Consider the following 25,377-nt stretch of genomic DNA (forward strand, 5'->3'; position numbering starts at 1 on the left):
GTAAGCAGTCTTGTTTGATCATTGCAAAGAATGTCTAGCAGCCTGTAAACCTGCTGTTTGTGTGTAATGCTTGCCACAGGGCATGCAAAGCGAGCTGGAGCATGAGAACAGCAGCCTCCACGAGCTGGACCATCAGAAGCAGATCGCCCAGGACAGACTGCAGGAGATGGAGCAGCAGAGGAGCAAGTTGGAGGGCATGGTGAACGAGGCTAAGAGCAAGTGCAACGAGGAAGGCAATAGGGTGAGAGAAAAAGAACCATGGTGATGGGGAAAGAGCAGCAACACTGTAGCACCCAAAAATTGTCATATAATATAGATAATACATGAAGGGCTTACATTCAGAGAGAAATGTACAGTCATGTAAAAAAAAAAATAGGTCACATTTAAGTATTGTTGAAGACTTCTTTACACATCTTGTGGTCTGTTATTGGGCTGAACCTGCTAGCACAGTACAGCCTGACCTGACTATGTTAATACTTGCTGTAAGTGTTCTCTAAATGATTTTAGCGGACAGTGAAGCGGCTGATTTGTGATAGTTCTAAGCTCTTTTTAAACCCCTTCCCAGACTTATCTGCATCTACAGCCTTCTTTCTGAAGGTCTTAGAGAGCTCTTGGGATCTGGGCATGGTGCTACCACTCACTTCAAAAGTCAAGGCAAAACCTAACTAGATGTCTGAGGTATAAATAAGACCTGGTGCCTTCCTCTGAACGTGTCGTCTGCCCAGCAATGCCACATTCGAAAAGAGGCAGTGGCTGGCTTTGCATGTGTCAGAGGAGACTTCCTTACTCTCCTCAGGAGCATCACTAGTGCTAGGGGAGTTATAATTGGGTGTGGTCATAATTAATTCACCAGGTACTGTTTTTCATTACCTCACATCTGTATTTTGTCTAATGTGTTTTGCATTGTATATGTGTGCACCGCACAGATCTCCTCTCTGCAGACAAAGATCCAGTCTCAGGAGACAGACCTGCAGACACAGGAGAAGGAGATGAACCGAACCAAAACAGACCTGTACTGCCTAGAACAGGAGGAAGAACAACTGGAGGAGAAGCTCTGTGCAGGCCAAGCCAAATTAGAGAGCATCCTCAAACTGCTGAAGACCTCGCAGAATGAAATGGATGAGGTAAGAGGCAACAAACACACACTGACTATCTAAAAGTTTGAAATCACTGTTGATATTTTCTAGAGGTGATTGTCGATACACTATATGCCTAAATGGTTGTGGACACCTCTTCTAATGTAGCATTCAGCTACTTTTATTAAGTTGCAACCATTGTTGCACACAGCCTGTCTAGTCTCTGTAGGGAAGGACTGCCAATAGAATAGGACTCTCTAGGGGGAAAAAAACTGTTGGCACCATGCTTAATGCCAGGGTTGGGCTTGAAGGGTATAAAGTCCCCTAGCATTTGAGCTGTGGAGCAGTGGAACTGTGTTCTCTGGAACAATGGTTGGTTCTCCATCCAGTACTTTTGGGATGAGTTGGGGTGGTGATCATCCAACATCCTGACCTCACAATGCTCTTGTCGCTAAATGCAACAAAATCTTCACAACAGTGCTCCAAAGTCCAAACTCATGCACTATTTCTCTTTGGTAAACTCACTGTTCTCACAGACGCAGAGTGAGCTCTCACAGATTCAGGAGAGCCAAAAAGAGCTGAATAAATCCATCGAGCGATTCAACAAAGCTCTTAACGGCAGCATGAGCAACCTGGCAGAGATCGACCAGCTCCTTGCTGAGGAGAGTTCAACACCCAGCACCACTGTGGTGAGAATAATCTGTTAACTAATGGGTTTAGTGAGCATCTAGATGTTTTGCATTTTTTATTATGCTGCTTTATTGGCAGCATTTGCATAACCATTTTGTATAATAACTTTCTGTAATGTAGCTTTTAGAGACATTACTCTTTTTCTTCAGTCATCCTGTTCCATTCACCACCACTCTGAACAATTCTGTCTCGCTAAGTTTCTCTAGAACAAAACTTTTCACACAGTATGGCAACAGTATGCAAGGCTAAAATGTCCTTAATCACAAAAAAACAGGGATGCTTAGACTGCAGATGCTTAGATTTCATCATTACTGAACATTTCTGGACAAAGTAACGCAGGAAAAAACGTTATGTCAGTTTATTTTAACATATTGTGTGGCTTATCACAGTCTCAGTGTGTAGCTGTAGGATTGCTCTGAAGTATAACCGTACCAAACAGTGGCCCAGTGTCAGACAGGCTCCTTTTCTCCTGAAAGCATGCTCCCTCTGACGTTGCTGCCTTCATAAATTCTCCCCTCTCTGGCACAGGAAATGAGTGGATGAGGGCTGTGTTTGTGACGCAGCCGGCGAGGTTAATCGAGCTGCGTGCTATTCTCGTCTTTCTCATTACAATGATAATATTTTCCCCAGCTCCGAGTAGGAGGACAAACAACGTCTCTGAATGGTGTGTCTGTTTCAGGAGGACTCCTTCAGGTCGAAGCTGGCTGTGTTTAATACTAACGCCACTCAGGCCCACAGCGTGGACCCCTTCCAGACCGAGGATCCCTTCAAAAGTGACCTGTTCAATAAAGGTGCTGTAACATACCGCGCTGCCTGAGTGTTATGGTCCAGCTGTGTTTACTCTAGCGTACACTGTGCTGGTGTGCTTAATTCACTTTCAGTCACTAAGCTGTTGGTTTGGGTTTCGCGGGCGTTTTAATGAACAATTCGTTTGTGGGAAGCGCAGCCTTAGTAGGAATGATTGGTGGAAAAGTAATATTTGCCCCTATATACACAATATTCACAATACACTCCTGCATGATACTGTATGTTATAGGAGCCACAGTTGCAACAAGAAATCAGCTGATGAAATTTCTTCCCTCCTAGATATTCCCCCATTAACTGTGGGAGCGTAAAGGAGCCACAGCAACTCAGCCACCAAGCTCTGGACCATGTAAAGTTACAGAGCCGGTCAGGGCCGAGTGCTGAGCTCAGAGAATAGTGCATAGAAGTTTCCAGCGCTCTGCTGACTCAATAACTGCAGAGCTCCAAACCTTCAGTTAGAGCTGCAAAGGGGAACCAACTCCATATTAATGCCTATCGATGTAGGAAGGGAATGTCATAAAAGCGCTGGATGTTTTCGCCTTGCGCTTGAATCAAATACCAGTTTTGGTCATCATAGCTGCCCTCAGCGAGCAGCCTGCTTCACTCAAATCCGATTCTGCTTTCCTGGTCGATATCAGGTTTCAGTTTGGGCAAGCTAATCACCTACTGAAAGACCTACAGTGTGGTGTGAAGACTGATTGGATCAGTTAGAGTTTAGGTTTTAAGGCTGGGGGGGGTGGTGATGGAGGTTGGATGGCCTATTTGAATTGAGTGCAGGAGCTGAACAGCAGAATCTAATTTCTTAGACCTTTCTGCATGCAGCACCTCAAAGCTTGAACATGGGACTTATACCTACAGGTTTGTGTTGATGTCGAACTGAAGTAACACCTTAATTATGTGTAAGCCTTATTAACATATTGCACTAAAACATCTACCCCAATCAGCCAAAATTAATTAATAGCACTGACAGGTGAAGTAAAAAAAATGTTATCTTCAGTATCTACAGTGGCATCTGTCAAGAGGTGGATATATTTGTGGGGTGTTTTTGGTCCAAGTAAGGATAGTCAGTAAGCTGACTACAGGGTCACAGGACACCTCATTAATGTGTTCCATGGAGATCTGATGCTGCCTTTTTGTTGCCAGAAACCATAGCTTCATCTTCAGAGGTCTTGTGGAGTCCATGCCTCAAATAATGAGATTGTGGGGGGACCTACTTTATATTGGGCATTAATATTATTCAGTGTTGATGTTATGTCTGATTGCAATATTTGTGTTTTATAAAACACTGTAAACATGTATATATTTTTTTAAACGTATTATAGTAAAACCTGCAAATTTGCATATGTATTACATGATTATTTTTCTTCTAACTTTATTTTTTAGCTGATCCGTTTGGCGGTGATCCCTTCAAACAGACAGATCCTTTCAAAGACCCCTTCAGCAGCTCTGAGCCATTCCCTAAAAGTGCCACCAGCCATTTAAAGGTGACTTTTAAAGGAAACACACTTTTACTGTTGGCATGTTCTCGTGCATTTTCATCCTTAATTAATGCCCAGTCATTGCTGTGGAGCATTCTCAGAAATGACGATTCTTAAAACACATGAGGAAGCACTTTAATCTAACTCCATATCTAAAGTGTGAGCTAATTCAGGGTTCTCGTTCTGTGAACTGTTGACTTATAGATAACATTTTTTTTGTTGAAATATTATAAAGTGCATAAAGCTTAGTAATATAATCATCCTAAATAAGCATGCAGCTAAAATTAAGCAGTCACATTTGTGCACGCTGGCCATTTGTGCACGCTGAATTGATGACAAGAAAGGGACTGGTGACGTCTGTTTTTGATAATGCCCAGATAATTCGTTTTGTGCATCATTGTCGGAAACAACAGTTCTTTAAAAACATAACGAGGAAACACGTTAATCTAGTTCTACATCTATAATGTGATCTAATTCAGCATTTTTAGTTTTCTGCAGTGGCCTCTTGGCATGTTGATACTATAAACCTTTTTGTAATTGACACTAATTATTGTAAATCATATGGCATGACTGAATCTGGAGTGATAGAGCTATGGAAAATTATTATATAGGTATAGGTATTGAGACACCTGCTCATTTATGGCTTCTTCTAAAATCAAGGGCATTAAAAATAGTTTATCCTGCTTTTGTTGGAGTGGAGTTGGAGTTCGCCAAGAAGTCAAAAAACAAACCTGTATTCTTCTAACTGTGTCTTCCTTTACCTGTGTCCTAACCGTGTCCTCATAACTGTCGGTCCTCCTTACCTTGGTTGTCTGCGAACTGTTCCTTATTGTGTTGGTCTTTTGAACTGTGTTCTAGCTGTGTTTGAACTGTGCCTGTCCTGTTTTCTGTTTTCTTCTATTAATACATCAATACTGTCACTTAATTTATATTATAATTTTACAGAAGTACAGCTTCACCATCCTTACTCACAGTAAAATAAGGTAATTTATGTAGCAATTTGCATTTACGGGCCAGTTTAAGTGCATCTGTGGCCAAATACAATAATGCCCAGGTGTCAGGTTGTTGGTTTCAAGGATGCCTTTTCACTGAAATACAGAAATATTTTGCATTTTGTTGAATTTGAGGTCACCCAGAGAAAAACAGACTCCTCTGGGGAACTACCTGACTTACTGTTGGTATTCTCTGAAGCGTGAAATGATAACCCCTCACACCTCTCTCTCTCTCTCTCTCTCTCCGTCTCTCTCTCTCCGTCTTTTGTGTGTTGCAGGCCAGCCCTTTTGGGAGGCAGGGGAGTTTAGCATCCAGCACTTCTCCTAAGTTCAAAGACTCAGTTCAAGGTACTGTACATTTGATAGCATCACTCACTGCTAGCTGTAACTTAAAGCAACACGTAACCAGTGCATTGCTCAACAAGCTCTATTGTCTGTATGTGTAGCATATAATTGATCACCACAGATTCACCACATTTCTGTGCACTTGGTAAACTGACAGAAAACCCATTGGCCAGGTGCTTCTGTTCTGTTTTGACTCATCAGCTTCTCTGTTCAGGGAAATATGTCAGTTATGGTGAGGGATAATTTGCTGCGTGCTACACTTATAGCAGATCCTGTTGAAAAAAAGACTGGACTGCTCTGTTAAACAGGCTGGAGTGGAGACACAAATAGAGGTGATATGCATTGGGGTGAAAGGGATTCAAAGCACTGCTGTTCTTCCTTTTAAGTGCTTCAGTTTGTTTGTGGTCAGCTTGGCCTTTTACCACTCAAGACCAGTGTGTTGTGAAGGTTCTTAGAGATATTCATAAGGGGAAGCTTTGAGGTTTTCTGGGTACTGAAGTGAGAAGGTTTTGGAAAAGGATCTTAGATAAAGCCCTCAGAGTTTCATAACACACAAGCAACACAAATGCACATATTCATGCACTCATTTTGCATGACATCTCTCAGGCTTACAGTGGTTTACCAGGCCTCTGGCTTCTGACTGCATATTTACAGCAGATAAGTGGCCCAGCATAATTTTTGATACTGCAAAATTAGTGTCTGAAATTAGCTTCTCGTGTTTATGGTCATGTGAATAGGATTGTACCAAGATGTACATGCAAGCTATCTTTTTTTTTTTTTTCTAATTTTCTGATCATTTTCTCCCCAATATGGATCTCCAATTACCCAACCCATACATATTCTCCCCCTATTACACACACCGATATGTGTGCAGTCAGACAGCGCCTCTTTTTTCCTGAACAGCTAAAGATGCAGTGACACCGGGCAAACAGCACGCTCAGAGGAAAGCCCCCTTATTAAGATGCCAGTGCCGGCCAGCATTGCACTTTAATGATGTGTAGAGAGGCTGTCCTCTACCCACTCAAGGCCAGTTATGCTCTCTTGGGGTCCCAGCTGTCGATGTGTTGTTTTTTCTCTCTCTTTTTTTTGAAAGTGTCATGAAGGAGAACTCCAACAGTGAGCCAGCTGAGCAATTCATGTAGTCGTTCACTAATTGTAGTCAAGGTGAATTGTTCAGGTGATTGTGATACTGATTCGAGGACATATTGCCCAGCACTATTTTTCAGTTTATTGAATGTTTCAATTGTTCAAATGATTCTGCAGAGCTCCAATTATGTTCTTTGCAGATTTGATTGGGCTTGAATAAATAAAAGTTCACAAAATTAACTAAATGAACTTCAAAAAAAGATGCTTAAGATAATTCATTGGGAAAGAAGATAATTAATAATTGCTTTATAAACAGGTTTACAGCAAAATGTGTTAAATGCCAAACTCTTGGAAAAAAACTGAGGGGCATATTTGTAATGCATTGTTTTAAATAAGTTGTTTTTATTAAGAATAGATATAGAAACCTAGCTCATATCTTCCATATTGTGTCAGTCACTCAAAAATCTTGTATCTCCTAAATGGTGGGAAAAAAACTACTTAACTTTCAATGGAAGTCAATTTGACACAGTGTGTAAAAAAAAAAAAAAAAAAAAAAAAAAAAAAAGTCACATTATGTCAAAAAGTGGAAAACAACAAAAATGGAGATACTCTGTAGCAACTGATAATGTCTATTACTTTGTGGTGAGCTACGACTTTCCGAATGTTTGCAGTGGTGATGTACAAACCAAAAAGATTGGCTTTTGATTGGCTTCTTTCTACCCTGGCCATTCCTTGCTTAGCCCCGTCTCCGTATGCTTGATTAAATACAATACACGGAAAGTGAATGTAGATAAAGGATGTAGTCATTTTTCCCAATCAGGGTTGCAGTCCATTTGCTATCATGGAATTTTACAGTTAAATCTTCTCATAGTCCAGAGCAGTGTAATATGTGTGAGGAGTTTCCATGAAAAGAACACTCCTCCTTTTTCAGTTCACACAAGTGTGTTTCTTCCCCCCCCCCTCAGTTTAAACCAAGGTGGTCTACAGTTTTGACCTGCAGTGCTTCACTTTTTCCTGCGGCTTGAGGCTATTTATAGAGCTTTTACCTGCACACACAACTCCAGCTCTCCTTAAAATAGCTCCGGCAAAAACAGGCCTCACATTGTGGCCAAACAGAAAGGAAAACCTCAGAGTGTAAATGTAGCAGAAGTGCTCTCCAGGAACACAGACACTTTTCACCTGCACTGATCTACCTCTCGCGCTCTCTCTCCTTTTTATCCACTTGCGCGGTCTGTCTGTCTCTCTCTTTCTGTCTCTTTCTGTCTCTTTCTGTCTCTCTCTGTCTCTCTCTCTGTCTCTCTCTCTGTCTCTCTCTCTCTTTCTGTCTCTCTCTCTCTGTCTTAACTCGTTTTCTCTCTTTTTTTTTTCCTCTCGCTCTTACACTCGCATACTCTTGCGTTTTCTCTCTTTCACTCGTGTAATCATGCACTCTCTTGCTCTGTCTTATTCTTTCTCTCATTCTCTCGCACTCATCGTCTTGCTCGCTGTCTGTCTCGCACTTTCTCTTTTCTTTTTTTCTTTTTCTCTCGCTTTCTCTGTCCTGCGCATTCTCTTTTCTTCTCTCTCTCTCTCTCTCTCTCTCTCACACATGATATACATCTCTCTCTGTTCCCTGGCTAAAGAATTCAGGTCAATTTATGACAAACACAATTCACACACTTCAAATAGCTTGTTTTTTTTTTTTATGTACACTGGCGTGTGTGTTCTGTGTTTTTGCTGCTCCCTCACATGAAGCATGCATGGAATAAACACACACACACACACACAGAGGTTTCTCATATTCTAATATGGCTTTGCTTGAATGTGACTCTCTGTGGTCACTCTCACAAGCAGCACATTGTGTCGCAGTTCTCTCTCTTTTTTTTCCCCCCTGAGTTTGTACATGAAGTCATAACCTGTGTACCATAGTGTGAGATAAAGGGTGTTTGCAGTGCTCCACTTAACACTGTAATTAGTTAATTAGAAACATACGTCATAAGCATGGGACAGAGAACAGAATGCCGGCTTTTCAGGAGTAGAAAGTCATGGAAAATGAAACACTGGGGCCACAGTCAAGCTCCTAAAATAGCCCCGCAGCTGCCGAGTGTGGTGCTGAACTGTTGCTGCTACCGCTGCTGCTCCTACCTCTGCCGTGTTTGTGGATGTTTCCATAATGGAGCAAATTATTTAAAAAAACACACACACACACATGCCACTCTACCTGTGTAAGAGTTTCTGAAATACTATGTTCTCTCTCTCGCTCACGCTCTGTCTTGCTCTTTCTCTCTTGACGTAGATCCCTTTGCTACAACGGACCCTTTTGGCGGCGACTCTTTTGGCGGGAACAGTGGGTTTGCAGATTTTGGAAATATGTCAAAGGTAGGAGGGAGGTCACTGCTGAAATGGACTATTCATTCAGCTGACCACAGGAAAGCACGAGTAGCTAGTCAGTTAGTCTTCTTACTGTGTCCTTCTTCAGAGCAGCGGTGATCAAATGTTGCGTCTGACAAGGAATAAAAACAAACAGTATAGCTACTGGGTAAACTTATGAAGTCATGGTGGCTCTCTGTGTGAAGGGGGCTTATGGATCCCACTTGACTTGATAAACCCACTTGACTTATGGCACAACATAAGATTCTGTACTGCACACTGTCCAATCCACACACTCCCAGATTTCAAGGGGAAGCTCCAAATGCCTCTTGCTGTGCTGTCAGTGCACCAGGCAACATACAGCTTTTCCAGGGAGGCAACACATTCAACCTGGCAGGACATTTGCCTGAAGATACTTCAGCATTCAGACAGGTTACTAATGTGTGTGTTTTAGCTAATATGATGTCTACAAGTGGGCTAGTGCATCAAACATGATGCTTCTCAACGTTTCTATTAATATATTTGCGATAAAACAGCCCTTAAGTACAGTTTAAACTTTTCCTGAGTCTGTAGAGCCCACTCTTTTAATAGCATCTCATTGCCAGATCGTATGTGACTCGCATCCCGAGTTGCAGGGCCGTAAGCACGAGTCAAGATACTTGTCTCTGTCTCTGGCCCTGTCTAACTTGTGGGTTCATGTGTCTCATCATGGTGGTTGGTCCTCCATCCAATACTTTTGGGATGAGATGGGGAATTGGGGAAAAGATGGGATGGTGATCATCCAACATCCTCACCTTACTGGTGCTTTAGTCACTAAATGCAACCCCATTCTTACAGCCATGCTTCAAAATCTAATAGAAAACCTTGGACAAGATAGTTACTCCAACAAAAGCAATGAATGAGCAAGTGTCCCAATACTTTTGTCCATATAGTGTGTGTATATAAGCAATACCATCTTGATACTTACTGTTACTCTTTGCTGAATGACAGTGATTTTGATGTAGTATTGTGATCATGTATTAACTGTGCTGTCTTTTAAGGGCTCTAGCGGTGGACGTCCTTTAGGCAGAAAACCCACCTACCCTCTACCGCCTCCTAAAAAACCTGTACCAGCCAGACCAGCTCCTCCGCCTTATGGTACGTTTCATGCATATTTGCATATACATGCGTATGTATGTAATTCTGTAATGGAACAGCAATATACATACATGCACACATTATTTGCATATTGTTGACCAGCAAGATGATCCAGATGACAATTTGCAATGGTAACAATGCCCAGTGATTGTGATTCTTAAACCTGGTCCTGGAGGCCCGCTACCCTGTACATTTGCCTGCTTTTCCTACTTTAACACACCCATATTAACTCAATAATGGGTTATTAATCAGCTGACTTGCTGGGTCAGGTGTTTTTAAGGAGAAGGGGAAACACTAAAACGTGCAGGGCAGTGGGCCTCCGAAAGATGGGTTGAGAAATACTGTATTAAGATACTGGCCATCCTATTATTCGGGTGAAAACTGGTGGCAAGTTTCCTCTGAACGTAATTCTTGTTGATCAGCAAAGACCTGTTTGATCTTCGAAGTTCTGTAGTTTTTCACTGAAGCTGCGATGCTAATGTAGCAAACAAGTATCGGAACGTTTACATCATGTTAGTCACTTATCACACTCGCCTCAAACTGTGGGGAGCTGTTAAGTAATCCCAACTAGATTTGCTTATGTGGTTTCTGACACGGTGTGACAGTTATCTTAAAAAAATTAAATCACCTGTTGTTGCTACTGTTTTTAGCATGTAAAGTGTCCCGTTTTCTCTTCATGGGTAACAGTCTGTCATATTGTGTAAGAAACTGCATACTTGAAGTCACACGTGGAAAAAATCAACCCCTTTCAGGGACAGTGTTCTTGACCCACATCTGCGATCATAGATTTCCCAATACTCAGGCGAGCACAGCATCACGACAGGCTCTGATACACTCCACCAGCTGATGCTCTGCTCTATCTGATAGCTGAAAGTAAAAGCACTTCCCCATTTGGAGGTATCTAGCATCTGCACATCGGTGTGCGTAGCGGAACGTCTGTGCTGGCTCAGATAAGCTTGTGCTGTTGGTAGGCCAACTGTGTGGCTGTCAAGAACATACTGAAAGTCTAACTGCTTCATGGAAAATGGACGGCCTATGGGGTAGCACCAGGCTGTGGGTTGTCTTTTTTCGGGTTTGTTGTGGAGTAAGGACTGAACAAATCACAGATTTGTGCACTGATAAGACTCATATGTATGTGTGTGCCACTTTTTGTGCCACTGATATATAACCATATTATAATAGAATAATAATGCAAGTACACCCTCATAAAGAGCAATAATCCTAATTAATTAATAGTAGCCACCACCACCCCCCCCCACCAATAACTAGTGGTCCAGCGAGCTAAGGTGCTGTCACTATGATCAGAGGATCGCTGGTTCGAATCCCGGTCATGCTGCTAGCCATTGGCAGCCGAGGTGCAGAAAGAGCAGCAATTGGCCTTGCTTACTTCGGGCTTACTCCGAAGGCGTTCGTTTCTCACATTGTTGCGATATGTCGAATATGCAGTACTTCCCTCCATGTTACATCGGTGTCAGTTCGGAAAATGATTGCGTACGTGCGGGTCGGGTAGTTAGCGGCCCAAATTGGGGACAAAATGGGTGAAAAATCAGATCAGATTCAGTTTTGTGGTGCGCTGGTCATCTCGTGCACTCCACTCTTGTCCTACGCTTTCAGAAAGACAGCGGACAAGAGAACAGAACAGCGTGACTGGCTAAAATACTGGAGGCGTTCATTTTAATTTAAGCAAACCCATCAAGTTAACACAATGAGCAATGTCAAGGGCCGCAAAAACGATGACCATATAGTCAGTGTATGGTCGATAACATCTTATCCTGACAGGACTACTGTGTTATAGTACTTTATTCAAGACATAAAGCGGCATGCAAAAGTTTGGATATCCCTGGTTAAAAAAAACTACACAGTGAAGTGAGGATTTAAGAGAGTAAAAGAGGACCTGATTTCCAAAAACTTGAAACATTTTTTTTTTAGCAAGATCTATCTTGATATTTTACTGTTTCAGTATAACAAAGGTAATACTCTGCATGGTCAGTACTTGGTAACACCACCTATGGGAATTACCACAGCATTTTTTTGTAGCAGCTAAGAGTTTCAGTTTGGATTTGGGAATTTTTCGAGCATTTATCTATCTTGGTGAAGGCCTATAGTTCTATGAGATTCTATGAGGTCTTACTGCACTGCTGTTTTGAGGATCTGTAGGTCAAGGAGCTGTTAGGCCCAAGGAAAAACCTCCTTGATGTAGTCTATTGTGGATGTGCGTTTAGGGTCCTGTTATAGAAGCGATCCACTTTTTTTTTTTTTTTTTTTTTTTCTTTCAGCTACCAGTAACATGTTTCCTGTGCCACTGACTGCAGCACAAGCTCAAAGCATAATCCCTCCACCCCAATGCTTAACAGTTGGACAGGTGTTCTTTTCATGAAATTCTACAACCTTGTTTTTCTTTTCATTATTGCAGCCAAAACCTTCTGTTTACCTTCATCAGTCCACAGGACTTGTTTCCAAAACACACCAGGCTGGTTCAGATGTTAAAAACATCTGTGCTGCACAGTAGAACAGGGCACCAACACTCCTGGGTCTGCTAAATCTTCATTTTGCGGTCAAACTCAGGTTTTTATTTAACGTTCTAGCAAATCTACACGCAGTTCTCTCAAAGTTTGATCTCCACTGTTCCTGTTAAATGCATTTTTATTTTGTTACGTTACAAACTGAGGAAACCTGAAACTAATTACTGAATTATGGTAATACCAATGTTTCATCTTTAACTGGGCTTGAAAAAGGGTTTTATAGCACTTATAGTAAGAGTTTGTAAGAGTAGTTTTTTCCAAGTCTTCTGATCAGTTATAATCAGTGCTGATACCTCACAGTTGAATCTGGTACGTTTTTCACGAGAGGAAGGGCAGGACACTAGAAATTGAAGAGTTCTTGTTCTTAGTCAGCAGTGCTTGGTGCCCCACCCGAGGTTTGCACTGGCATCCCTTTGGTTCACAACCCACTGAGCCACAGGAACCATGTGAACTGCGAGTACTGACAAGCAGTTTTGTGCAAGTGGTTTCTTTAATGTGTTTGTGGTCCTGCACGCTAGCTCTAGGAGCCTGACCTGTTAACCTTCAGCCCCTTTTGATATGAGCTTGTTCTGTTTCTGTTACAGCAGAAAGCTCTTCAAGTTCTCCTTGGAGAACATCCAGCTGTATCGATCTGAACAAAGCTCCAGGCACCATTTCCCCTTTTATTGTGAGCAGGGACGGCCCCTTAAGACCTTTGTTTAGGTAACTGATCAACTGATCATACCACAAACCCAAGGAGGGTATGCACGTATACTCAAGCGCATGCAAAAGCATGTGTTCGTACAGTAATAGTCACAAGTTCGGACACTGAACTGACACGGAACAATTACTGTGTGTGTGTGTGTGTGTGTGTGTGTGTGTGTGTGTGTGTGTGTGTGTGTGGATCAGCCATAACATTAGTACAGGTGAAGTGAAAAAACATTGCCTTCATTTACAGTGGCATCTGTCAAGGGGTAGGCAGCCAGTGAATGGTCTTCGTCTTCTGAGCCACTTTGTCAAGTGCCAGATTGTGATGGCTAGACGGCTGGGTCAGAACATCTCCAAAACATCAGGCAGGTCTTCTAAATAAAAACAAAAACAAAACAACAATAATAATAAAAAATAAATAATAATTCTAGTATGCAGTGTCTGGACTTAAAGGGTCTACTGCTAACATCTTAGTGCCAGAAACCACAGGATGCTTTTCATAAAAGCTTCTGTAGGTGTCCCAATACTTTTGTCCATATGGTGCATTTCTAATATAATATGTACATATCTATGTACTATTGTACACCTTTCTATATACTAAAGACCTGTTTCAGTCTCACCAAAATGGTGGTTTTTCATTGTTTTAAAGCACATAGCTTTATTCAGTGCTTATGTTCATACCCGTCCATGTCATGAATGAACTGGCAATACTGTCCTTTTGCTGGTTTGACCTTTCGTGTGTGAGTGTGTTTACAGTGCTTGGAGCATTGTATTGTGGTGTTTATGCATGTGGGACACAGGCCTTGTTTGCAGAGTTGTTCTTGGTTGTTTTCGTGTTGTCAGTATAGACATGGGTGGGGTCGCAGCGATGCAGTGCTGTTATCACAGAGTCAGAGGAAATGAGGAGATGGAACAGGAGCGAGAGAGAGAGAGAGAGAGAGAGAGAGAGAGAGAGAGAGAGAGAGGGGTACTGAGAGTGTGAGAATGTGAGTTTGACAGTCGCACACACTTCACACCCTCCAGAGCAAAGCGCAGCGTAAGGTTCCCACGGCTGGCTAAAAGTGTCCGTGCCAGCGTACACTCTCTCTCTTTCTCTCTCTCTCTCTCTCTCTCTCTCTCTCTCTCTCTCTCTCTCTCTCTCTCTCTCTCTCTCTGCTTTCTATTTCCTCTCTTACTTTCTGTAAATAACGCCCCTCTTTGCGTGTTGTGCCTCGGCCGTGAGAAAGCAGAGGTCACCCCTCGAACACCCTCCGCAACTCTGGTTCTGACCTTTTGCACTCAACATGCATGTGGTGAAGGTGATCTTTGGTAGTAATGCTGCACCTTCCTCCAGAACACTTGAGAACATCATCTAACAAGCCCAGTTCCTTCACCCATGAAGTTCTTAGAGGTTTCGGTTGTTATTGGTTATCAATGGTTTAACCTCTACAGGTTTTCTTCTTTAGCACGTACCACAAACCCTCTGACCCAACGATCTTTTGCTGTTGTGTTTGTCAACAGTTGTCTTGGTGGCTTATGGGCGTTGTAATGAGTATTGAAAGTTTGCCTGAATTTGCAGAAATGAAACCGTTGCTCTGGTTTTGGTACACCGCAAGTCAGCCTTTTAATAAACTCTAAAAGCTTATCGGTTCTGTGACTTTCTCAGAGGTCAGGTCATCACACAGGAGCAAAAGAACAATGATTTTTCTGATTTATTTAGATATATTTGGGGTTCAGACTAATTTTTATTTTTGTTGGTTGTTTATTTTTTGGAGGAAATGATTCAGTGTACCATGAAATAGCAGATTTAGATTCCATGATTTAATTTTGAATTGTTTAGGAAAATACACTAAATACATAAATATGACTGCAAAATGAATTACATGCTTATAGAATATATACAAAAATGGCCTAGTACTTTTATTTCAGCCTAAGATGAGCATACTTCACAACATCTTATAATACAGCCATGTGACAAAATTAGGTTCCCCATTTAATTTTTGTATTTTTGAACATTTTTTTTTATTTAAACATATGGACATTTGAACTTCATTTGAACAATGTTGAGAGATGGAGGTGGGGGTGTGCAAGGAGGAAACCCTTGCTATATCAGGGACCTGGGCTTCTGGAACAACATGCTCTGGAGAGAAGACTCTTGAATCTTTTTCCTCCTGCACACCATCCATAAGAATCAAACTTGTATATTGTTTCTTTCTGATGGTAAATGATTTACTTTGCCAACAGCACTCAACTGTGGCAAGAGCTTCCGGTAGGTCCTGTGGTGACGTTTTGGTATTGCTGGGGACTTCTTTATGCATCTTGTGGTCTGCTCTTGGGCAGGACTAGCTAGAATGGTCTAGGATAAGGGCATCTGTGGCCAGAAGCTGCTTTTGGTTTTGCTCCATTGTTCAACAGTCAGCGGTCTAATGCGCTACCATTTGGCCGAACTGTCTTAGGATGGGTAGCTCTTAAGCAATGTTGGCCGGCACTGTTGTCTGTTAGCTGGTGAGGTGGAGCTCAGGACCCGGCGTACTCTTCTGAGCTGGATCAGCTGGATCAGCTGCAGTTCGAAGAGTCCTTGTCAGAAGTATCGCAAGTGCTCAGTATCAAATTGGGAGAAAAGGGGGAAAATGTCATTTTACAGATTATTACTAATTTTCAGTTTTATGTAGTTGATTTATATTGCCTCCATCTCTCAGTACAGTTCAAAAGATCAGTATCCATCTGTTTAAATATGTTCAAAAAGGTTGAGGATTAGTGTTATATTTGGGGCTGGATTCCTCAGTGTTTCCTCTGTAATGGTGATGGTAACAACTGTTCTTTCTAAACTGTTTTAGGCACAAGTTCAGCAGGAGCTCCCACAGGGCTTTCAGCTCGTAGCCAAGCTCTTGGTGCGCCTCGCGTTCAAAAGCCGCACGACCACTCTCTCTCCTCGTCCCTGTCCGATAGGTCTGCCGTAACGGCCTCCTCTGCATTTGCAGACTTTAGAGCTGTAAGTCGAGTCCTGTGGAAATTTGCTCGTCTGTCCGGCTCAGCTAGTGCCAAGCGTCTGTGTTTGTTGTGTTTATTGTGCTCGTGTTGTAGCTTTTGCGGCGTTTTGAGTTTGAGTTCGTAGCTGCAGCCATATCGCTGTCTATTGCATGTGTTTCATGGTAGCTGTAGTTTTAGCATGATGTCTCTGCTCTGCTTGTTCTAACCTTTCTAACTTTCTTTCTTCTGGAGAAATCGTCTGCCGAGACCCTAATACACCTTTTCTGTGTCTAACCCTGCATTCAGCCCCCTAGCGTGTATCCCTGGCTTTTTGCTTCTCATAAATTCTTCCCTGTTTGGTTAAAGGATGGGAAATGATCCAGTGTAGAGAAAGAGGTGTTTATTGGCAGTATTAAGAGTGTCATATCCTTTACCCAAGGTTTTTTTTATTTTTTTTAATGCAGTTTTGATATTCATGGTGTTGGAAGTCAGAAACCACCCAAATATCTGACTTTTAACACAGCTTGAATATTAATATAAAATTTAAGCACTATTTATCTGTCTCAGTGCATGTTCTAGTCTTTAAGAACTACATTATGCATGCTTAACATTCATTTTGATATGGCTGACTAGTGTAAATATTTGGGTTGTACAGTATACAGAGAATTAAATTTGAACAAAACAGTTGCAGGTCGTGTACAACAGTATTACTGCTACCAATATCCCAGCAGGTTGAAATATGCAAATGAGCCTCAAAACAATGACAGAGTGTTTACATTATACAGAAAATAAGGGGGTATTGCATCTTAGCAGTAAGAGTTTTTGTTTTTGCTTGTAAAAACTCCAGATCACACAAAAACAGAAGGCGCTAAATATAAATATGGTAAAAGGGAACAATACTAGTTGAGATCTTGTGAGCTAGTCTGAAGAACAAAAGCTTGGTTCCAGGTTTCTCCTAGACGCCCCCAGCCAGCACAGTGTGGATTTGCTGATTTAACATCAATAAGCACTAATTTACCAAACCAGGTGAGCTTTGGAGATTTTTTAATAAACACAATAATGTTAAACCGCTATAAATGTAAAGTGTATATAATCTTAATTAACACTTACTGCTCAGATAAGGAGCTTTTAGCCTAAAACATTTGCACAGGACTATGTTTGTGTGTGTATGTGTGATATATAGGAAATGACATTCACAGTATGCACCAGTATAGTCCCAGTGTCCTTTCTTTGTGGGTTTTTTAGTACCCACGTTCTAAACACAGCCGCTGTGCCCGCTTCTCTGTGAGAGTTTGACTTAAAGACCTTTGGCTGACACCTAGGTCAGGATGAGTGGGAGGTTTAACCAGTGTGTCTTCCTGTTTTCTAGCACATATTAGTGAGTGAAGACTTGCATCCGAACGTGCCACCTCTGTGTTTTCTCAATTCTGTTTTCTCAATTCTTTTTAATAGCCGTTTGTGTGGTTCATTGGCTGTTTTGTGGCTAATTATACCTGCTTCAGATGAGGAGACCTAAATTATTAGATTTATAGGCAGTTGTTTTTTTTTTAAACAGAAAAATTAATTTGATCATTTATAGTTTATAAGCGAACACAAGTTCTAGGTACAACTTAGGGTAATAGCGGTAGTAGTAGGAATAGTAGTAATGGTAGGAGTAGTAAGAGCAGCATTAGTAGTACTTGCGGTAGTAGTACCGGCTTTAATAGTAGTAGTTGTAGTCACATCAGTAACAGTAGTAGTAACAGAAGTAGTATTAGGAGTATTAGTTGTTGTTGTTGCAGTATTAGTTGTTGTAGTGGTAGGAGCAGTACAAGTCGTAGTAATAGTAGTAGCAGCAGCAGCAATAGTCTTAATAGTAGTAGCATTAGTAGTAGTAGTAGCAGCAGTAGAATTAATATTAGTAGTAGTACTACTAGTAGTAGCAGCAGTAGTAGCAGAAGTAGCAGTAGAATTAATAGTAGTAGCAGAAGTAGCAGTAGTGTTAGTAGTAGTAGTTGTAGTCGAAGTAGTAGCAGCAGTAGTATTAATTATAGTAGTAGCAGCATTAGTAGTGATGGCAATAGTAATAGTAGTAGTAGTAGTAATAATAGTAGCAGCAGCGGCGGCAGCATTTAGTAGTAATTGTTGTAGCAACACTAGTGGTTGTAGTAGTCTTTATCAATATAATAATATGAATACTTTTCCTTTTAGTTACAAAATAGCACTAAAAGCAATGATCTTAATGACATTACAGCCTAAAATCAAACAATGGAAGAAAGAGTGGAAGAATACACTAAACATTAGTATATCTCATTCAACCAGCCATTTGTACCTGGAAATCCATGATACTGACGTGTTTAGTCGTGCCACAATCTCATAATCTCAGTATCAAGACATGTCATCCCTTTTAGCTCATAGCTTCAGCTTTCGCATGTCATTGTTTTAATGTGTGAAGTCTCTGCATGTGTTTGCACATCTATAGTATCCTTCTGTGTGGCATGCCTCTAGCTTTTTTGTTGTTTGTTTGGTGTTGTTTACCTTAGAACCGTGTTATAATGTGTCTCTCTCCCAGGCCCTGAACACTCAAAGGTAAGACAGCATGAGGGTTTGGTGACCACAACTGAGCTCTCTGCATGTGTGAGTGTGTGTGTGTGTCGGTGTGTATGTGTGTGTGGAGTGTTAACCACAGCGAGCACCTACTCCACCCAAAAGACGCTTAAAATCTGCTTCTCTCAGCTCTCAATCTGAAGACAGATTTTTTTTTCAGTTCACACAGTCACACAAATCAAAGATAGAAACACTGGAACAAGGCTGCTTTGCCTCTGACCAATGTAAGACCACTGCCCCTAACCACAGCTTCCAAACCTGATGGTGACCAGTAGGTATTGTTGTGGTGATTGTTTTAAAATTAAATAGAACGTCTGTAAACATTTAAATATAATGAGGATATTTGAGCTGAAGGTGACTTATGGAGTTAATTCATTCTACTGTACAAACATAATGAGTTACTTATAGGGGTTTTGAGAGGTTTGCTCCAGTGGATTATATTAGGTGGATGATTAAGGCATGTTTTGTAAAAATGTAGTGGATAATAGTATACATGGGGTAGACATCACAAAGGTCTACGGTCTACGGTTTGGTGCTGCCAGTTGGGGTACAGGTCCATTACATTCCTAAATGTCCATAGACCTCATAACTGATTTCTTATTTGTTGACCAATCAAAATCACATGATTTTACTGATCACGCCTTGTAGTATATTCTAAATAAAGCTTAAAAGATAAATAATCACCTTTAGAGTAGCACATGACTTAAATTAATAGTTTGGCAAAAAAAATGGATTAATGTGATTTATCACGTACCCCAGAGGCAGTCAACACCTCAGGCAAGACATGTTTAGGAGAGCGAGGGCAAGCACATGCCTCCTCCAATACATGTGAAATCAACTACTGCCTCTTTTCACACATGTGGGGTCCCCAACAGACGCCTGTGCCAGCCAGCCTCACAATGGGAGTGATGGGAGGCGAGTGAGCATGGCCAGTTGTGCTCTCACTGGCTCCAGCTGCTGATGGCGAAGCCATGATCCTTGGGTCATAGTTTTAGAGCCACTGCCGAGCCACTCGAAGCCCCCCAGAACCCCAGATTCCACACATTTGAAAGTTATGCGGGTGATAATGCAATTTCATTATCATTTTTATCCTTGATAGATTTTTGAAGCAAATAATAAAAATTTTTTGGCATATGTTTACCGAGATGAGATGAGGTCACTGATTAAACTCTAGCGTTCATTAGTAACGTTAGCCTAGCATTTCCCATTGTAAAGTACATAAGCAAACTTTAGACACACTTCTTGGCTAATTAGCTGCATCTGGGGGAAAGTGATGAATTTTGTTATTTTTGTTTTTTGCCAAACTGTTCCTCTAAGTAAATGTGGCCTAGAATGTGAATCCTGAGAGGTTTAATCTGAAAGCTGCACCAGCTTTGTGTTTGGGGAGTTGCACAGTAGATGGCATGATTCTCAAGTTGCTAAAAAATATCACCCTGTGGAATGAACACGGTGTGAGTTTGCGATCATATCGGCTTAATTGACGAGTGCTAAATTTGATTTTCCAATAGCATTGATTTTTGATCAGTTGAAATCCAATCTGTACATCCACACTCCTGATTCATGATCTTAGACATTTAGGCACGGGTGTACAGCGCTGTGTTTACTTTCAGTGCGTGCTTGTCTCTTTTGAAGTGTCTGTTGTAGGCTTGTCTCTTATTTACTCTCGTTCTCGCTGTCTCTCTTGTAGTTCGGAAGTGAGGTAGAGCAGCTGGAGTGGGCCAAGAAAGAAAGCAAGAGGGAGGAGGAGGAGCGCCTGAGGAGGCTCCGCCTCCAAGAACAGGAGGACCTGGAGTTGGCTCTCGCTCTCAGCAGGGCTGACATGTCTAGAACGTGAGACAAGCCCCCCTCCTTCACTTCAACGCCCAACACTGCAAAAAGAAAAACAAAATCAGCCTCTAAATGCATCTTTCCCCAGTGATCAACACGGCTCTACTGAAAGGGACCCACTGAATTCTCAGTGTACAACGCTCCCCTGAACTTTGCACCTCATGTCACTTTGTAGTCTGCTGCTCTGCTGCTGAACATGGGACCCTGTCCTACTTCAGCTTAGATTCTGTCAAGCCCTTCAGCCATAATCTGTGGATGAAAATCTGCCTGTTGGTTATATAGCTATATATTGCAGTTTCTATAAAACCTCTAGTTAGAGATTTGCCTTTTCAAAAGTGATTGCCTTGATTCATCAGAACACCCACAGAAGGTTCATCCAGAGCTTCTGAGGTTGGTCAGTATGCTCAGAGCACAAACCCAAGCATTTGATGATCACACATTTAGTAATCTGATTTGGTAAACAAATTATATATATTATGCAGGCCCAGTGTGGAAAAAGCCATAGTTACCATCCAAGTGCCTTTCCGAATGCTCTGCAATATGCCTTTATCTTAACTCCAGACAATAGAAACCTATACTTGCCTATATAAACACTGTGCAAGGTGGCAGGTTCACGGCTACATCCGTAGCAGGCACCACCCACAAAGCTACTGCAGGAATAGCAAACCACACTTGCATAAGCTTCTCGAGCAGATACCTATCTAATATGCTTTACAAAGACTTTGCTCAGCTTTTGTGATACAACGTTTGTAACATCTCTGCTAAATATAGTCTGTTTTGACTTTCCACACGAAGACCAAGTGCTGTATGTCTCAGCTTGTGTGGTCTCTGCTTGCTGCACACCCCCCAACCATATAAAATCCCTTCTAGTAGAGGCTAAATGAAGGTCTTTAAATGCACTGTTTCAGATTTTACAATCTAACCCACTTGTCTAGAACCAAATGTCTTTGTCCCTTCCATAATGTGACTTACGATACACTTTGCATTAGGCAGAGGAGAATTTGATTAGAAGGATCCTGCTTCATATTACCGTGCTCATTCAAGTCAAGGCAATGTTTCCACATAAAACAGCATGGCTTGTATTTCATTTCCAGCCAAGAGCCATCTTAATTGTTCCACAGCAGCCAAAGAATGTGGTGTTTACTCCTACTGTATGTTCATGAGAGGTATAAAATACTGTACTCCATTTATAAGCTGTATGTATATACAGTATCCAAGCAGTTACCCGACTAGTAACTAAGTGTAGACCTCTGAGAAGGTGTCATTTTGTAGCATCCAGATGTTCCCTCAGACTAAGCAGATTTTTGTCTGTGGGAAAAATGAATATAATTGTCAAAAATCACCCCTTTGTGCACTATGGTTTACTGACAAGCTGCTGCATGCTTTCCTACTGTCATGTTTGCTTTGAATATCATGGTTATTTGAGTTACATGGCTGATGCCTAGTTGAAATAGCAGTATAGCCACATGCATGCTACATGATATCTAACCCTCCTGTGCATTATTTGTATCTTGAGACTGGACTGTCATCACTGAAATCACATGATTTTGCAGATCACGCCTCATATTCTGAAAAGATGATAATACTTTCAGCTGCACATGCCTTAAAGGAATGCTTGGCCAAAAAATCAAATTAACATGTTGCAAATCAACCCCAGATACGGTCAGCCCTCCAAGCCATGTTGAGTATTTGGAAATGCTAGGCTAAAGTTGCTATCAAACACCGGACTTTGCCTTATTTTTGTAAATAGAAGCCCAACAATGTCTCTCAACCTGCTAATCGATGTGATTTGGAGCACTAACCTCACCAGAATACCCCGTGCAAACCAGCAAGCTTTGACAAATTATTTTGGCAGTAGTAGACCACAATTTGAGTATTTTTGCTCTTGGTTTCAGCGTCATCTTTGTGTAACTTGTACCCCATTCATACTTGGTCATCTTGAGTATCAGGATTAGATCTGGATAAAGCCAAGCCACCTACAAATGCAAGTGTAAACACACATAAGACACATTTAAACCAGATACAAATCCCATCACTCAAACCCTTTCAGGAGGTGGACTGAGACATTTGAGCCACGTTATAGCAGTGTAAACGCATCCGTCTCACCAAGACGCATTCGACAACCAGAACCCCTCTCAGTACGATCTAAACACCAGTAATAATTGCTGCACTACAAGTGGGGGTGGCTCTGTGGACTAAGTAAGGTCGCTATGATCTTAGGATCACTGGTTTGAACCCCGGGTCATGCTGCTTGCAGTGATGCTGCATCAGCGGCCGTTTGAAAATAGTCGGTGGGTGGTTTCACAGGCATAGGGGGAGTTCACATGAACAGGAATTGGGAAACTGACCTTCCAAATTGGATAGAAAATGGGGTTAAGTTAGTCTGTCAGTCAAACAGAAATCTGATTTCTATGTGGGATGGAATATGCAAATTTGCTTATCACGTGGCAAATATTGGTATTGTACTGGGAGGGGTTGTGGAATGTATCTTGGAGAGATGGATGCGTTCGCACTGCTATAACGTGGCTCAAAGGCGTCTCAGACCACCTCCTGAAGTGGTTGAAGTGATGGGATTTGTATCTCTTTTTTTTTTTTTAAATGAGGCTTAGGCATATCCAGATATAATAGAGGCCCAATCCTGATGCTCAGGAGGCATTAAGTGACCAGGTGAAAACGTCCTCAGTTTAGTGCACAGGAGGGTTAGCATGTGTTCAGTAGTATTTGTTCTTTAATTACTCAGTAACCTCAGTCAGAGGCTCCAGTGACATTCACGACAGGGTGCAGGATGTTCAGGATGTCCATCGTCCTTCCCACAGACCAAAAACATCAGCTACAAAGTAAAGCACAACCTCACAAGTCTGTTTGATACCAAATAGCCCCATTTCTGCTCATGCTAAATCCAAAGGCCTAGCTTTAAAACCTCAATCCAAAGGCAGGAACTGTTTTAATGAGAGCTCTAGAAGTTTGCATGCAGCATTTTCTCTGAGCTGTAAATCTGAGATTTATGCACTCGCACATTTATGCTTTCCCTGCTCAGGTGAACCCGACTCCGGTGTGAAGGGCTTGATAATTACGCAAGGAATTGAAGTAAGTGAGCTACAGCAGGGAGAATGCTAATATGCAGTAACATGTATGCTGACATGCCAGTAACTGTGCTGTTGGTGTAAATACATGGTGAATCAAGGCTGTTGTGGCTTGCTTGTTGGCATGATCTGATTTGTAGCTTGTTCAGGTTGCTAGTTGAAATTGTTTTGTTTTTTTTCAAAAAAATCTTTGTGCTTCTACTGAAATGTCTGTGCAGTTTATTTCCTCACACAGGGTGAAATCTTCAGGTATCCACACACGAAGCATCAGAACTAGACTCGGCGTAATATGGTTTTGTTTAGTATGGAGAATTTTGCGCATTCCCAGATATGATTGTTAGCTTATTTTTGAAGCGTTAGCTTTTTGCTGACCGTGAAACACTGTGTTAAATGAAATTCCTTAAACTGCAAAATGAACTTGAAGTACTGATGGATGATTTTGGATTATTATGGTTTTAGGATTTACTGTCGTGGCCTTGTACTGTATATGTTGTTACATTTTTATGTTTTACTCTATTTATTACACTTCTTATGTACAACACTACTTTCTGCTTCTCACAGAATATATCTATACGGCAGACAAATGCTTATTTATACTCATTTGGTGTAGACTTTCTCTGCTTTTGTGAATTTCCCAGAATTTTAGAATTACAAATAACAGATTGGGGGAAGTGGGTTGTGTTTGCATAGCTCTGACATTAAATGAATAATCGAATAATCAGTGAGCTTTCCCTCTTGTTGTTTTGTTTTCCTAAGCTCATCGTCATGTTCATGAAAAAAATGTAGACAACTTTTACTTTCTGACATGGTGTATTATCATGATGAAAGTAGCCCTTAGAAGAAAGGAAGGTCTTTAAGGAATGCACATGGTCAGCCATGATATTCAAATAGACTGTGGAATTTAAGCAAGGATTGGTATACAGGTAACAGGTTCAGAGTGTGCCTGGGCGTTTCTAGACAACTTGCTGTACTGGGGCGCACACAGAATGGAATTGGACGGGGGCCCATAATATTACTACTTAATTTGATCAATATTGCTATTGTTAATGTTAATAAGTTTACTAATAATATAACTAGTTATTATTATGTTAGCTATATTCCGTAGTATTAAAATACATGAATCTTTTAAAATGAGTAGTTTACTGTTATATTGGCTGTATCACATCACTCAATGTGCAAGCTTGTCATCAATGCCCCGTTTACTAGCTAGCATAAATAAAACCCATGCTAATGTAACTGATGCCTTTACTGTTTTAATGCACGCCTTTGCCTCAGTGCTCTAATGTGTGTTTGGTAGATTATAAGGTTATAAATGGTCTTAACCAAAACATACATTACCCTGTCTGGCTTCTTTTAAATATTTACCTATGTCCATTACTCTGTGAAATCAAAATAAACTAGCTCTGACTGAAAGCATTAGCTCATCGCTTTTAGTAGATGCAGGAGAATTATGGGAAATGTAGTGCAAAAGCACTGAGATTTGTATGCGCAGACTGTGCTGTAGTGTGTTAAAGTCTTGACCTGCTGTCGGAAGAACTCCTCCACTATTACAGTAAGGAGTCTCTCAGTCCTCTCACAAAATATTTTCTCAATTTTTGTGTTTTTCTTAGGCTGCAGTGACTGGCTCTGCTTTAGTCACCATGATACAGCACTAACTGTTCGTGAGCCGTAGGCGGCTAATTTTCCTTTTTAGCTTTTTTCTTTTTGTAGATGAAACCAAAGGCCCCTGCCTTGTGAACCACGTCAGCATCGTTATGCACAGGATT

General features: G+C 41.3%; 1 protein-coding gene across 2 annotated transcripts in view; it reads left to right on the forward strand.

The window, feature by feature from the left end:
* eps15l1b (epidermal growth factor receptor pathway substrate 15-like 1b) overlaps positions 1-24,245 on the forward strand; it is a 36,766-nt gene extending 12,521 nt beyond the window's left edge. Inside the window, exons 15-24 of one of the 2 annotated variants that reach the window (XM_072668674.1) lie at positions 80-241; positions 927-1,124; positions 1,613-1,765; positions 2,446-2,557; positions 3,954-4,054; positions 5,319-5,388; positions 8,747-8,829; positions 9,861-9,957; positions 15,983-16,137; positions 20,389-24,245. In XM_072668674.1, coding sequence (XP_072524775.1) covers positions 80-241; positions 927-1,124; positions 1,613-1,765; positions 2,446-2,557; positions 3,954-4,054; positions 5,319-5,388; positions 8,747-8,829; positions 9,861-9,957; positions 15,983-16,137; positions 20,389-20,535 — 1,278 coding nt within the window. In that variant the 3' untranslated portion in view covers positions 20,536-24,245. Of the gene's footprint in view, positions 1-79; positions 242-926; positions 1,125-1,612; positions 1,766-2,445; positions 2,558-3,953; positions 4,055-5,318; positions 5,389-8,746; positions 8,830-9,860; positions 9,958-15,982; positions 16,138-18,666; positions 18,684-20,388 lie in introns of both variants that reach the window. The other variant, XM_072668675.1, reaches the window with a different exon arrangement.
* Positions 24,246-25,377: the final 1,132 nt, after the last annotated feature.

Source organism: Salminus brasiliensis, chromosome 23, assembly GCF_030463535.1.
Source record: "Salminus brasiliensis chromosome 23, fSalBra1.hap2, whole genome shotgun sequence".
Lineage (NCBI taxonomy): Eukaryota > Metazoa > Chordata > Actinopteri > Characiformes > Bryconidae > Salminus > Salminus brasiliensis.